The sequence below is a fragment of the Sinocyclocheilus anshuiensis genome, unplaced genomic scaffold (assembly GCF_001515605.1).
Source record: "Sinocyclocheilus anshuiensis isolate Anshui unplaced genomic scaffold, SAMN03320099.WGS_v1.1 scaffold400, whole genome shotgun sequence".
NCBI lineage: Eukaryota > Metazoa > Chordata > Actinopteri > Cypriniformes > Cyprinidae > Sinocyclocheilus > Sinocyclocheilus anshuiensis.
Window position 1 is genome coordinate 88,231 of NW_015554084.1, and position 13,878 is coordinate 102,108.

General features: G+C 36.9%; 3 protein-coding genes across 3 annotated transcripts in view; 1 reads left to right on the top strand and 2 right to left on the bottom strand.

Moving 5' to 3' along the window:
- The window catches only part of LOC107669154 (dynamin-2), a 47,988-nt gene extending 43,774 nt beyond the window's left edge, over positions 1-4,214 (bottom strand). Inside the window, 2 exon segments of the mRNA XM_074186940.1 lie at positions 3,626-3,852; positions 4,049-4,214. Of these exon segments, the coding sequence (XP_074043041.1) occupies positions 3,626-3,786 (161 nt within the window). The 5' untranslated portion in view covers positions 3,787-3,852; positions 4,049-4,214.
- A 1,207-nt stretch (positions 4,215-5,421) lies between these two features.
- Positions 5,422-12,926, bottom strand: mettl13 (methyltransferase 13, eEF1A lysine and N-terminal methyltransferase). The gene is made up of 8 exons (XM_016461286.1): positions 12,590-12,926; positions 11,114-11,855; positions 9,812-10,011; positions 9,524-9,713; positions 9,266-9,442; positions 7,213-7,425; positions 6,419-6,550; positions 5,422-6,291 (listed from the first exon to the last, which is right to left on the bottom strand). The coding sequence occupies exons 1-8, from the start codon at positions 12,740-12,742 to the stop codon at positions 5,999-6,001; spliced, it is 2,100 nt and encodes a 699-aa protein (XP_016316772.1). The 5' UTR covers positions 12,743-12,926; the 3' UTR covers positions 5,422-5,998.
- A 159-nt stretch (positions 12,927-13,085) lies between these two features.
- Positions 13,086-13,878, top strand: part of itpa (inosine triphosphatase (nucleoside triphosphate pyrophosphatase)) — a 5,453-nt gene continuing 4,660 nt past the window's right edge. Inside the window, exon 1 of the mRNA XM_016461256.1 lies at positions 13,086-13,188. Coding sequence (XP_016316742.1) covers positions 13,126-13,188 — 63 coding nt within the window. The 5' untranslated portion in view covers positions 13,086-13,125. The remainder of the gene's footprint in view (positions 13,189-13,878) is intronic.

The following is a 13,878-nucleotide window of genomic DNA, read 5'->3' on the forward strand; positions in this document are numbered from 1 at the left end:
TATTCCATGGATTTTACCCATTTATCTCCACTTGTTCCCAGTGTTTTTCTGCAACCACTATGCGCGCGCAGCTGCAAGTGACGTAACTGTGACGTCTACTCTGAATTGGTCTATACCTTCAGTACTTTTGGTATTTTCTACAGCTATTCTAAACTTCATATTGCTCCACTTCTTACATTACTCTTAGATGTTCTCCTTGGGATGAATCATTTGTGTTGTAGTGTTCCTCATTTGTAAGTCACTTTGAATAAAAGTGTCTGCTAAATTTATAAATGCAAATGTAATGTAAACCAGTGTGAGAACCTGGGAAGTTCCTCAAAAGAAAGTTTCCAAACCCATCAGCTAAATTATATCTCTTCATTTTAAGATGTCTTCTACTGATCATGTAAAAATCAACTACTTACTCTATTAAACCCAAGCACTATATGCTCCCTCTATCAGTGAGATCTAATTTCACTAACCCATTTCTCCGGGCATCTCTGATGTTCCACTGACGGGCAGTGATACTGAGATAACAGATGGCTGAGGGTGCACTGCTCTCCTCCATTCATATATAACTCATTGCTATGGATACGTGTACTCATTATTTCCTGTGCATGAGCTCTAAGTAGGCCATCATATGACTGCACCACGGAAGTTCATTCTGGTACATAAATGATTCCACTTCATTCCAACATTATTTAATTCAAAGGAAACAAACCTATCGTATGGCTTGAGAAGACAGAATATAGCACTGCTCATACATCGCTCAAATTATAGCACATGACACTAGCAAAGGTCATGGGTTTGATTCCCAAGGAATGCAAGAACTGATTGAAATATATTTAAAAAATAATATCTGCCAAATTCATAAATGTAAATTGTGCTTTTATAGCATTTCTGTAGCTCAAAAACTAGAAATGCCAAGGTCATGGGACAATGCATGACCTGAAAAAATGTGTATCTTCAATGCAATTTAAGTCACTTTATTCATAAATATATACAGACAGGAAGGAGCAACCTAGACATTCAGCTAGCTAACTCCTTTTGTGTTCTATGGAAAAAAAAACATACATTTCGAGTAAAATAAGGATAAGCTGAGAATTTTCATTTTCCACATATCACTTAATTTAGGAAATGTAGGAATTCCTCGTTCTGAGTTATGAGAGTCTACCTTTTTCAACTCTGGTGCAGTTCGACTAAAATATGAATGCAACATGGACCAAAGACATCTAAATGAACCAAAAACATTCTCTTCTCCTCATAGGAGCTATGTTGCCTATTACAGTTCAGCATTAGGCATCGAAACTTCCATCTCCTTGCAGGAGATCTTCATTTGTGTGCGCAACTGAGGAATTCCTGGTGCTGTTTTGACTCCTTTATGCAGTTTATAAGCTCTTTGTGAGTACTCAACTGGTAAAAAATACCACCATATGTACACACAACATACAGTAAGTACATTTAGCCCAGTACACAGCATTGTTTTGAATGTTTGGTAGATTCTTTTTTGGTCCAGACCAAAAAACAAAACAAAAAAGCTAAGAGAACCAAACTAGGAGAATCTTAGTGTGAACACACCCTAAATCTTTGCTGACAACTTGCTTTTCCCTGCAAAGTGCTATAGGATCGATCTGTTTTGACATTTGTATAATTCCACATATTTATGGCTATTTACATTACCAACTGTAATTAGTTGTAATGCAGTGACACACAGGTTATAGCTGTCATCATGTGCCATCAAGTGTGTAGTCATCATCCTTATTATAAATTAGTACAGCTTCAGAGATAAATATGTGCAAGACCTCTTGCAAGTGTGTTTCAGAGATGACTGGATTTTGATATACAGAATGTGTAATTGCTCCAAGAGAACTTAAAATCTTTGGTCAACATAACATGTTCTATATAATACGCTATAAAGAATGTAAGAGAATCAATAAAAAATAACAGCCTGTCTATCAAAAAAGTAAACTGGGTCTTCAATAACTGCCTGAAGCATGTTGCCTCAACACACTGACCGAATATGTAATTTTCGCCGCTAGAGGGCGCGTATTCAAAATAAACAAAGAAACAAAGGCGTAGTTTGATGACGGAATAATGTAAGTACACAAGTCAGCAAAATATATATAACACTGTTCTAGTGGTTTTTGGATATTTTAATAAAAAAATCTTACATATTGTGCCTTTAAGCAGGCGATATCCACTTCACTTCAGCTCACCAAACTGATATGCACTGAGCAAACAATAGCTTTCACTAACAATCACAGCTTCCTGTTGGACAGGCCCAGTCTTTCCATGCGGAAATCAGCATGCAAAGAGAAGATCCTGTGAGTTCCTCTTGTGCAAAGAAAATAAAAGATTATTAAAGACTTGAAACTGTGTGCCTTACAGGGATTCTTAAAGGGGTCATACAATAAGAAACTTTAAAAGTTTGGCATCATGAAGATTTTTTTCATGTTTTTGAAGGAAGTCTCTTATGCTCACTAAAGCTACATTTATTTGATAAAAATACAGTAAAATGGTAACACTGTGATTGGTATTCTATTTTAAAATATTTTCAAATGCAATTTATTCCTATGATGGCAAAGCTGAATTTCAGCAGCAGTTACTCTAGTCTTCAGTGTCACATGATCCTTTATTGTGTTTTTGAGGGAATTTATATATATATATTATATATAATTTCACTGTTGACCCTACCCCTACACCGTAACCCACTCTTAAACCTAACCATAACACCAAACAAATACCTAACAGTTAATTATTTATTTTATAATTATATTTAACGTATCTACACAGCAGTTAAACACACCTAACATTAAGTGGGAACATATGTGTGTATTTTAATTTTACACTTACTTTGAGCACTTTAGACACGGTTAGTTAGAAAGTTAGAATAAAGTTTACTATTAGTATAAAGTTTATTTACCAAAAACAGTCACTTTTTTTATATGACCCCATGTTTTGAGTTCAGAAAGTTGCAGACGCTTTCATAGTACATCAGGCTATCTTAAGAGATCAATTTCAAATAATTTTTCAAATGGCTTCCCTTAACAAATATAAATGATGGAAAAATCTGTCACACCTAATAAGTGACCAACCAGATTAAGAAAAAAAATATTCTTAAAAAAAAGAAAAAGAAAAATAAGTTGCCAGCTTGTTTTAATGATCCGTATTGTCCAGAGAAAATGAAGTCAATCTTCAGATTCTGCATGGCTCACGGACATTGGCTTGGCAGGCCATTAGACAGATGGAGGAAGAGGTAGTGACTGCTCCCGACTACAGATGAGACAGACCATCTGCACCTGCTTCAGCGATACAGTTCAGTGCCTCTGCAGAAAAGTGACTCAATTCAACATCACTAGCCGATTAATCAGTCCATTATGAGTTTATCGCCAACGGCCAATAACTATGTCCACATGGCAATGTAATATTTTTTCCTCTTTTGATAAAATCTTGATAGGTCTATAATCAGCCTTCAGTCACCCTGATATCTCGATCAGGCAGGCTATTGACATTGTCCTGTTATTAAAAACACATGGTTGGTTTGACCAATAATCATGACATTAATAACATCTTAGCAAATCTCTGGTATGTTGAACTGAACTGTTAACTATAATCAACTGCAGTGCCCAAAATGATGGTGTCATACCTGCCCACGAAATTTTCCAGGACAGAGCTTTTCCCTGCGCTCTGACCCCCGACCACCGCGATCTGCGGCAGGTCCAGGTCGCAGGTCTGTCCGATGGCACTGAAGGCGTCCTGCAGGCGGTTCACCAGCGGGATCAGCTCCTCCATCCCCCGGTTGCCCATGGTTACGGAGCCGCGAGGATGCGGCCGGCGCGCGAACCACCGGGCGCAGCAGACAATTCTCCTTTGCTATATTAAAATATACATCAAAATTGAGAGAGAGAGAGCGAGAGAGCGAGAGAGAGAGAACAACGTGCCAACTTCAAATAAGGGAAGTACCACTAAAATAATACAGCGTAACTTAAAAATACAAAGTTTTTTTCTTTACAAAGTAAACGTATCGAACGTACTAACCAGTTTAGTTTGTAAATCACAGTTTAATTACCTGAAATGAGTTTTTCCGAGCGTTTGGTCCTGACAGACGCAGCAGTTGAGAGTAACGGCGCTCGTGAGCAGCAGCGACTGAACTTTAAAGCACACACACACACTTTACGACGAACCCAAAGAAACTATAAGGCGACATATAAAGAAACCACATGCACTATCTCCAGTGGAAGTCGCCTGTTTTATCCGCTCGTTTGTCCTGAACTCAATTTATGGTCGAAAACCTGACAGCAACTGTCTGTCTGTGTCCGCTCGCGCAGCCACTCCTCTGATCAGAATCTGGAGGTTCAGATTGGTTCGATCTTTTTTTATTATTCTTATTATGTAGTGCACACAGATGTATGAGATACACAAATAAAATAAAAAATATCCGAAGTCATTTGAAAAAGTAAAAAGTGACGTAGGTTAGTCTCCTAGTGGCACTATCCACAATCTGAACGATTTCAACCACAGCGGCAGGTAGATCAGATCTGTATATTAATCATAATATGTACACACGCAAACATCAAATGCAACTGGTTACTCTTACGATTCAATTCAGCAAAAGTCAACACTTAAAAAAGTGATTACTTCTATCACTCAGTCATTTTATCTTATGTAGCCGTTATTTTGCGTCGCTCGGTTGTAGTGTAAACACAGCGCACGTGCCCGAGATAAAAATAGCGGAAAACATACTATTGTTACGATATTACATCAATATAATATGAAGTGAAAATTAGACAGAGTTTTTAAGTCAAGAATGAATAGTAACATAGAACACCAGAAGTGGTATAAACAAAGCTAAATTATATATAAAATTAGAATTGTTTCCATAATTTACAAGCAAACTAGGATGCTACTATATGTTTATGATTTAATTTGTTTTTATGGCCCGCCACCCCTTCAGTGCATGACACTGTAGGGTACATCCACCCTCATTTCAGTATAATAGGCTCATCCAGTAAAAATAACACTGCACAGCCATTACAGGTTGCCAGATAGTTTGCTTCTGTATGAATTCTACAGTGCATTTCACTTTACAACAGTACTAAGCTTCGTTTATTGTGTCAGTGAGTGAAGAATTCCTAAAAGGTATATATGACTATAAAAATAATAATAATAATAAAAACCTGATATTTAATGTCAATGAATTTATGATTATTTTGGTTTTATTTCTGTTTCAGGTCCATTACCCCGATGCACTCTTATTGTTTGATGAAAGAATGACTTTGAGACAACAATATTTTCTTTTAAATTTTGTTTTTAAGGTTGTTTAAACTTAAAACAGTCCAGCAAGATATAATGTAAACTGTAAATTATCATTATTGGAGTTTTTACAAAAATATTATTTTACAAGAAAATAGTATTTCAGTCTTTCTACCTCAAAATGTAATGTTATGTGCAGTTGTTTATTTGTAAAATTTATCAGCAATTTCTGAGAGAAAATTTTCACCTCCAAATTCTTTTCAGTGTACTGACCCTTACACTTCATTTTATCTGAACATAAAGTGTAATCCCTATATTGCCATCATTTGTCCCATAAAGTGCAATGGTGATGATGGATCTTTCCATTTAGATATAGATCATCAATGCTAAAGATTGTTATATTTTCATATATACACAATATATGCTTAAACATTTGACATTATTTTGCTGTGTTCTTTCAAAGGGCAGGAAAAGAAGGCTTTCATTTATTTCAGATGGAATTTTCCCTAAATGCTACACAATGTCTAAACAAACTGTGATAGTTGCTTGAAATATCAGTCAGACAATCTCTTCCTTTCCAAGTAGACATTGTGTTTTGTTTTTTTCTGGAATAAGATGAAATATGGGCCAGGCTGTATGCCACTTTGTCAAAGGTCTTGTGACATAAGACTACAGCCAAGTTAATTTCTTAACCTTGAAAATGATGCACATTTTGATGATGTTTATTTTATTATTTTTGATTTTCGCTCCAAACTTTTCTCAATCTTTAGATGACTTTCAGGTCATTCAGAATTGCAGTAATGTCTATTTGAGGCACACATGGTGCAGTCTGGGTGTTGGCACGTAGTGTCTTCTGTAGGTCTCTTGCTGTCTGCTGTAATGTTTGTGGAATGGTGTGAGGTTTGTGTCCCTCTCCTGAACTTCTGCAGCACAGCAGCACCTCATTGACTTCGCCCTCGATTCCACGAGAGAACACACACGGGAACACAGCTTGAACACGTTCAAGAACTGACTTCCTGAGAGCCGAGTCACGACACACTAGGTTCAACATGAACAGTCCTGTGGGAGAAACAAAAGAAGAGTGATCATGGGGGGGGGGAGGAAATGTACAATATACAAAATATCTCAGCATCAGAACTCGCAATGAAAAAGTATCAAAGCTGATCATACAACTTTAAGTGCTTACCTCGAGGGGTTAATAAGCTGTAAACTTTCTTCAGAAGTGATGTTTCTACAAAGGCAGGTGGAGGGCAGCTCATGCCCAGGGTGGTGTCTTTGCTATCAACGTCAAACATGATGACATCAAAAGAATGTCCCCCTATATAAGTGCAAAAAAATAACACTGTAGATACAGTAACTTAGTAGATCATTTGGTAGCGAAGGAATAGGTTATGCAGCCAAACACATAAATCCCTCTATCTCTTCCACATAAAACAGATGACCAATAGATATCATGATTCTCCCATGTATTAAGAAGCATAACAAATACAGGAGTACATGTAGATGAATGCAGATTTATATTTTGATTGAAATCTATACATTATATTATATGTACACAGATAAATGAGGTTGCCACATTTTTATGACAATAAAGTACTCGCCAGCTTTTTTTTTTTCAAAGAGCATCAGCAAACTTTAAAGGGGGCCTATGACTTAAAATCACTTCAAATGAGACAAAAGAAACGTTAAAATGACCCAAAAAATCTTATTGTAATTAACTTCCTCAATAGCTTTTTTTTTCTTTTCTCCACGGTCTTGGAAAATCTAGATATATGAGGTAGCCCATTTTTAAAATGTGTTTTCAGACCTGAAAATTAAAAATTGTCAAAATTGAGAGTAAAACATTTTTTAAGAAACTTTATCCTTATCCAGTAAATCACGAAAACTGGAAAAGCATGAGGCCTTCGACTATTGTTGTGGATAATAGGGGGCCTTGGAGTCAAAAAGGTTTAGAATTACTAAATCTAGATGATCTCTCACCCTCACTCTCCAGTGTTTTGATGTGCTCCAGTCCATCTCCCAGTGTAACATTTAGCCTCTCATCGGTCTGAAATCCAAACCAGGTCTGAGCCACTTCCAGCACAGCTGGGTCCAGTTCAACCACCTCCACCCGTGCACACGGCACAAAGTCATGCACAAACTGGGGTAAACCACCACCACCCAGTCCCACCAATAACACGGACACTGGTTGATCTGTTGGAAAACATGTGACAGACTAATCAGAATAGATTTTTTTGTGCATTATGCAAATTGTGCAACTGACATTCATCACCATTATAGTGTTCAATGTGATTCATGAGCTGTATTTCAGTCTTCTGAAGTTATACAACATCTTTGTGTAAGGAACAGACCAAAATCAATCAATCACTGTATCAATGTACTGTAGTAACCAAACAATGCTGTGCCATCTAGACAATTCTGGATACATGCTAGTAGAGCTGCACGACTCAGAATCAGAGTGCAGAATCACGATTCTTTTGGTTAAAACAGACATCACGATTCTGAACACACAACTACAACAATATAAAGCAATTTACAAGAGGTTCTGACAAAATGTTAATTGCTGCAGTCTATTCTAGAATTATTTTTAAAAATTCTGTTTGAATGCACGATTCAATGATTTACTCATAAAGACTTAACATGAATGAATAAGCTTTTTTGAACAAATCCTTGAATGAACTATTCATTGACAAATACATTTTTATCAGTCACTTGTCGCCATCTACTGGCGGAACGATGTATTGATACAATCTATATTTGAAGTTAGATATCAGTGTTTATACCCAAACTAAAAACTTTTATCATAGTTCTTCTGTGAGTTTAGGATTTTTGTAACAGAACAATTAACCATACTGTGTGCTTTAACTGTTTGTGAAGCTGTTTCATACCTGTACATGACAACTGTTCTCTCTGGGTCAGCGGCAGTGCAAACACAGATTTAATTGTTCTGCTCTGATAGTATTTTTCAAAGGTTTCATAGAAACTGCTGAATCATTGTTATGTAGGACTAAGATTGCGTGGGTGTTTAAATCAAGATCGCAATCTTTTAAAGATTAATCGTGCAGCTATACGGGCTAGATGTAAGATTCAGGGAAGGGCAAAATTCTGTCCATTCCATAAACAAATCATACTTTGCAATATAACATATGCACTACAAATTTTTATGAGGATGTTATTTATTTTTGATGTTTTTTGACAGCCCCTGGTCATTATGAACTGATGTTATATGACAACAGCTGCATAACAATTGTTTCAAAATTCCAACTTCTGTGATCCATGAAATAAATAACAGTACATTATAACCAAATTTTGGGGGGCATGAACTATTTTTTAAAAGTTCTGTGGTACTAGCAGCAGTAAAACTGCAAACAGAACTGTAAACATGATACATGTTGCTTTAAAGAGACAGTGTTTACACTCTTTAATAAATTAATAGTTGTAATTTTATTAATTAATATGTTACACAACCTTTAAAAGGTTTTGGGGTTAGTAAGATTTTTATTTGTTTGTTTATTTATTGAAAGAAATTCATATTTATATTCAAGAAGGACAAATTAAACTGATCAAAAATGACATGCATAATGTCACAAAATAGCTCTATTTCAAATAAATGCTGTGCTTTTTAAAATTTTCTATATATCAAGGAAAATATATTATGGTTTCCACAAAAATTATTAAGCAGCACTTTACCCTTCCAGGCAATAAATAAAATCAATTTTAAAATATATTCAAATAGAAAACAGTTATTTTTTTTAAATTGGCATAGCAGTAAACAATATTTCTGTTTTTTTTCTGTATTTTTTATGAAATAAATACAGCCTTAGGAAACATAAAACAGCCTTCTTTAAAAAAAATAATAATAATCTTATCGACCTCAAACTTTTGAATGGTAATGTGTACTTTAAGACTTATATTGTTGAATACATATTTAGCCAGGACATCACTATAGTATTTAAAAAGTTAAATGATAGCATCCCTTTTGAATGCAAACGCTTTAAACTTTCACTAGGCATTTTAATGCTAGCACACTTACCTTTATTATTGATTGCATCCATTCCTAACATGGCTAAACCCGCCACCATAACTTCATGGTGTGTACAGCAGAGAAAGCCTCTGTCCACAATGCGATCTTTAACACCCGTTAAAGCAGGGGCATCAGAAACAGATGGTTTGGATTTTTTCTTGTTCTTCTTTTTATGAGCAGAAGAAGCTAGCAAAAGAGACCAAACACTGAAATAAATCTCCAGTTGTTCCATAAACATTGCAGAATTCAAGCACAGCGGTACCACACCTGTGCCGGCAGACCGGAGTCTGCTCTCTGACTGCACCAGCTGGGAATTGTTCATGAAGATCAGCCTGCGAAAGAAGTGACCATCCTCTCCTCTCACATCCTCCACAGAATACTCTCCAGTCAAAGCACTGACCCCTCGCCCGATGACTTCCCTCCACCCCAGATCTCCTCCCACAGACAGGAACGGCACCTATACCAGAGGAATTGTGAAAGAGAGTGCACGCATGAGTGTGAAATGAGGACAAGATCAAGAGCAAATGCCGAGCAATGCATGTTGTTCCTGTGCACCTGCTGATTGGCTGGCATTCCAGGAGGCGCGAGTTCCATCACCATCGGAGAGAGCTCTGATTGGACAGCCTGCATGTCCTCATACTCCTGATCTCTATGCATTGCCACAATGACCAGGCGTCTGAATTTTGCACTGGATGCTAATTGAGTCCGACCTTCAGCCGAGCCATATAACCAATCAGACTCACGGCCCTGAGGAACTAAAAATAAAAAAATATATTAATGAAAAAAGTAAAATTGTATATACACACATTCAGTGACACAAACAAAATAAAAATATTATAACATTTCATTATATCTGTTATATTATAATATGTATTTTTCTTTATGTGTCACAGTACTCTCGTGAATGCCGTTGAAGACTGACACGGAAGAGAAGAAACTGTTGAATAAACTCATTATTTTTGTTTTCTTTCCACACAAAAAGTATTCACAGAGCTTCATAAAATTACAGTTGAACCACTGATGCCACATGGACTATTTTAACGAACAATGTCCTCACTACCTTTCTGGGATTTTGAACGTGTCAGTTGTGTTGCTGTCTATGCAGGGTTAAAAAGCTCTTGAATTTCATCCAAAATATCTTAATTTGTGTTCGGAAGATGAACGAAGGTCTTACGGGTTTGGAACGACATGAGGGTGAGTAATTACTGACAGAAGTTTCATTTTTGGGTGAACTATCCCTTTAATTCTGCAGTTAACCAATCAGATTCAAGAATTCCATAGATATTTGTAATAGTGTGCAACAGTTCCTGCACACATTCTTCATTTAAGAGTTCAAAGCCATGAACCAAACCAACAAGTTACCAAGATGAATCACATTATTACAAATTGATCAGTTGATGTGAAGCAAGAAAGTATTTGAAAACTGGACAAAAAGGCACAAAAAAGTACAAAACTGGGAAAGAGCTACAATCTGATGAAGCCTTGCGAATGACTAAAATGTTCTTTTGGCATGATTTGCATATTTCAATTCCCTAAAGATTTCAGTTGCAGAATCATGGGTAATGTAGTGTTTCACCATGAACTTGATTGTTAAACATAATGATTTAAAAAATAGGGTGAAATAACACATGCTGACAGTTTCAGCAAAAGCATATGCCACTGATTAATAACCTTGTAGCTCATAGTAAAACAGTTTTGAACGGTTAATAAGTTACCATTAAAATCCGTTCTGCTATGGAGAAAATGAATGGGATTTTTACTTCCAGAATCCAAATGCTGCACTCTGTATATAGGTAAATATACTTGGCCTATGACAGTGATCTTCACAATGAAAAGGTAAAAGAACCAAATGATCACCGATAAAGATGGCGAAGTGATTACTCCGTGGCAGCTTGGCAGAAGGCAGGCTATCCTGCACTGTCAGAGTGTATCGCGGTCGGCCGGTGGCTGCATGGCAGAGCGTGAGGGACGGTGTGCTGCTAGCATCTGTTCCCCCTCTGAGCTTATGCAGCATTAGATTGTAGGCCTGTCTCTCCTTCACAGCGGACAACAGCTCCGGTACTGATGCAAGTCTAGTGGGAGCGCCATCCTCCCCCTGACACAACTCAAGCACTGCAGACGGAGGCGCTTGGCGGAATTTGGTGCAGACCAGAACGAATACAGGGAGGGCGAATGAGGAATCAGACTCTTCCTTCTGCTGTCCGCTAAGACAATGAATTCGTACAGCCCAGCCCTGGGCGAAATGTTCCACAGCCAGCTTTATGACGTGCTCCTGGGCTAAAGTTACGCAGACATACCGGCCTCCCACAGACAAAACTCTGCCAACTTCTGCCAGCATACTGCCTGCAAGAGCACAGTCCTCTTCTGAAGCCATGGCATCGAGCGTGCCCTTATCTAGTCCCACCTGAAAGCTCCCGCTCTCAAAGCCTGTCTGGGTGGCATCCAGCTGCTGGAAGGTCAGGTCAGGACGGCGCTCTGCGTTCCGCTGGTTCATGTGCGACACCACCGTCTCGCTGATGTCAATGTTGGTTAACTGATGGTAGCCAACATCATAGAGCTGTTCACTCAGCTCGGAGTTACCACAGCCCACCACCAACACCTGCAGCAGAGAACAAGAGTTACAATTCTAATTATAAGTTTACATAACTCTTGTACAATCTACAAGACGTTTATTATTATTTTTATGTATCAGAAAAAAATTGTTTTTATTTTGGTTTCTTTATTGGCTATTAAAAAAATAGTTTAAATAAAAAATATTTACTGAAATTATCCCTGATATCCTAGCTCTTCTTAACGTTCATGAAGGAATTACAAAATTATCAAAAGAATCATTCTGTAGAATCAGATTTTCAATGAATCAGTTGTTCTAGTTCACAAAACTGCCTTAGAAACTTATCTGAACCACTTTAAACATATATATTTAATAATATATGGTACTTTTACAGCATTTGTACGTCTGAAAACATTAGACAATTGCATAGAACAGATCAACCGGTATAATTCTTCAAAATTTCTCAATTTTGTGTTCCAAAGAGGAAAGAAAGTAATGTTTGAAATTAAAGGAATTATGAAATAATATACATTCTTTTAAAAGTTCAAAAGTTACAGGTTGGCATTTGATAAAAAAAAAAAAAATACAGTAAAAAAAAGCTGAAACTGTGAAATATCATTACAATTTAAAACAACAGAATTCTAATTCAATATATTTTTAAATGTAATTTATTCCTGTGATGCAAAGCTGATTTTCAGCATCATCGTTACTTCAGTGTCACATGATCCTTCAGAAATGATTATAATATGCTGATTTGGAGCTTAAGAAACCGTCTTAGTTACCTTATCACGAGGTTTAATGTATTTATGCAGTACACCGCAGATGGAGTTGTAGTCTCCGTACCATTCGAAAGCCTTCTCTCCTCTTTTACGGAAAAAGCGCTCCCAGTAGTCCGCAGAGCTGAACTCCTCAGCGGTGCGAGGCAGCAAGCTCATGTTTATGGATCAGATCCTCCTGTTCACTTAATCTCGATTCAGATTTATCAGATGAATTATAACCTTTTTCCCAGGCCGATAAAACTACTTTACTAAGTACTTTAATGGGCAAATACTGGTGAAATTATTTCTATTCTACAGGCGTTGACATGTGATGTCGCTCTCCCACATGTTTTGCACTTTCCACCCGGAGTGATTTTACAGAAGGACGGCACTGAGCATCCAGCGATTGGTCAGTGTGTGAGGAGGGCGTGTCTAGAATGTGGCGAACTCGTTCCCTGATTGGTGGAAGTTTTTGATCAATGAATACGATTGGTTTGTGGTGCCGGAGCCGAGTGTTTTACAGTTCCGACAGTGAGTTGTTGACCGAAACAGGCTGAAGCATGGCAGTACCTACCGGCAGAGCTGTGGTATTCGTTACCGGGAACGCGAAAAAACTGGAAGAGGTGAGAGTGCGGCGTGTTTAAAAATATCGATTCAGCCACAAACTATCCAATTTAAACACGATGTAAAACAAAATGTGAGTAAGTGTCTTGACTTGCATTTATAGTCTCTGCTCACATGCCATGAAACACTGTAAGATCTGTTTTGAGAAGCTTCATAAACAGTGAAATGTCCAGTAATCACTTCTCACTCCTAAATAAACGCCTAGCTGGTTAGTGGTTTATATAGTCTCAAAGATGATTTTTAGATTAAAGTTGACTTCATGCACACGTTTGAGCTGTTTGCATAAATGGGCTACAAAACACGGCCTGAATTATTATTTATTCGTTCATTTATTTGTTTATGTTATATTATTTATATGGTCAGTGTGGTACTTAAAATAATTTTCAATGAGCTTTGCAATTTTGCAACCCTGATATCCAAATTTGGGGCTTGTCTAAATGCAGATTAATACCATGAACTTGTAATTTTCTAACAACAGACGATAAAATAAACATTACATTGAGTAGAAAAAATTTGTTTAAAAATGGGTCAAAATTTGGGTTGAAATAAAATATGACTTTGTAAAAAGGTTAAGCACAAAATTATGTTATCAAAAAGATATTTAGTATATAAATTATATACAAGTGTAAATGTATATATTTTAAAAATAGTTGTATGTGTATATATATATTTACACTTGTATATTTATA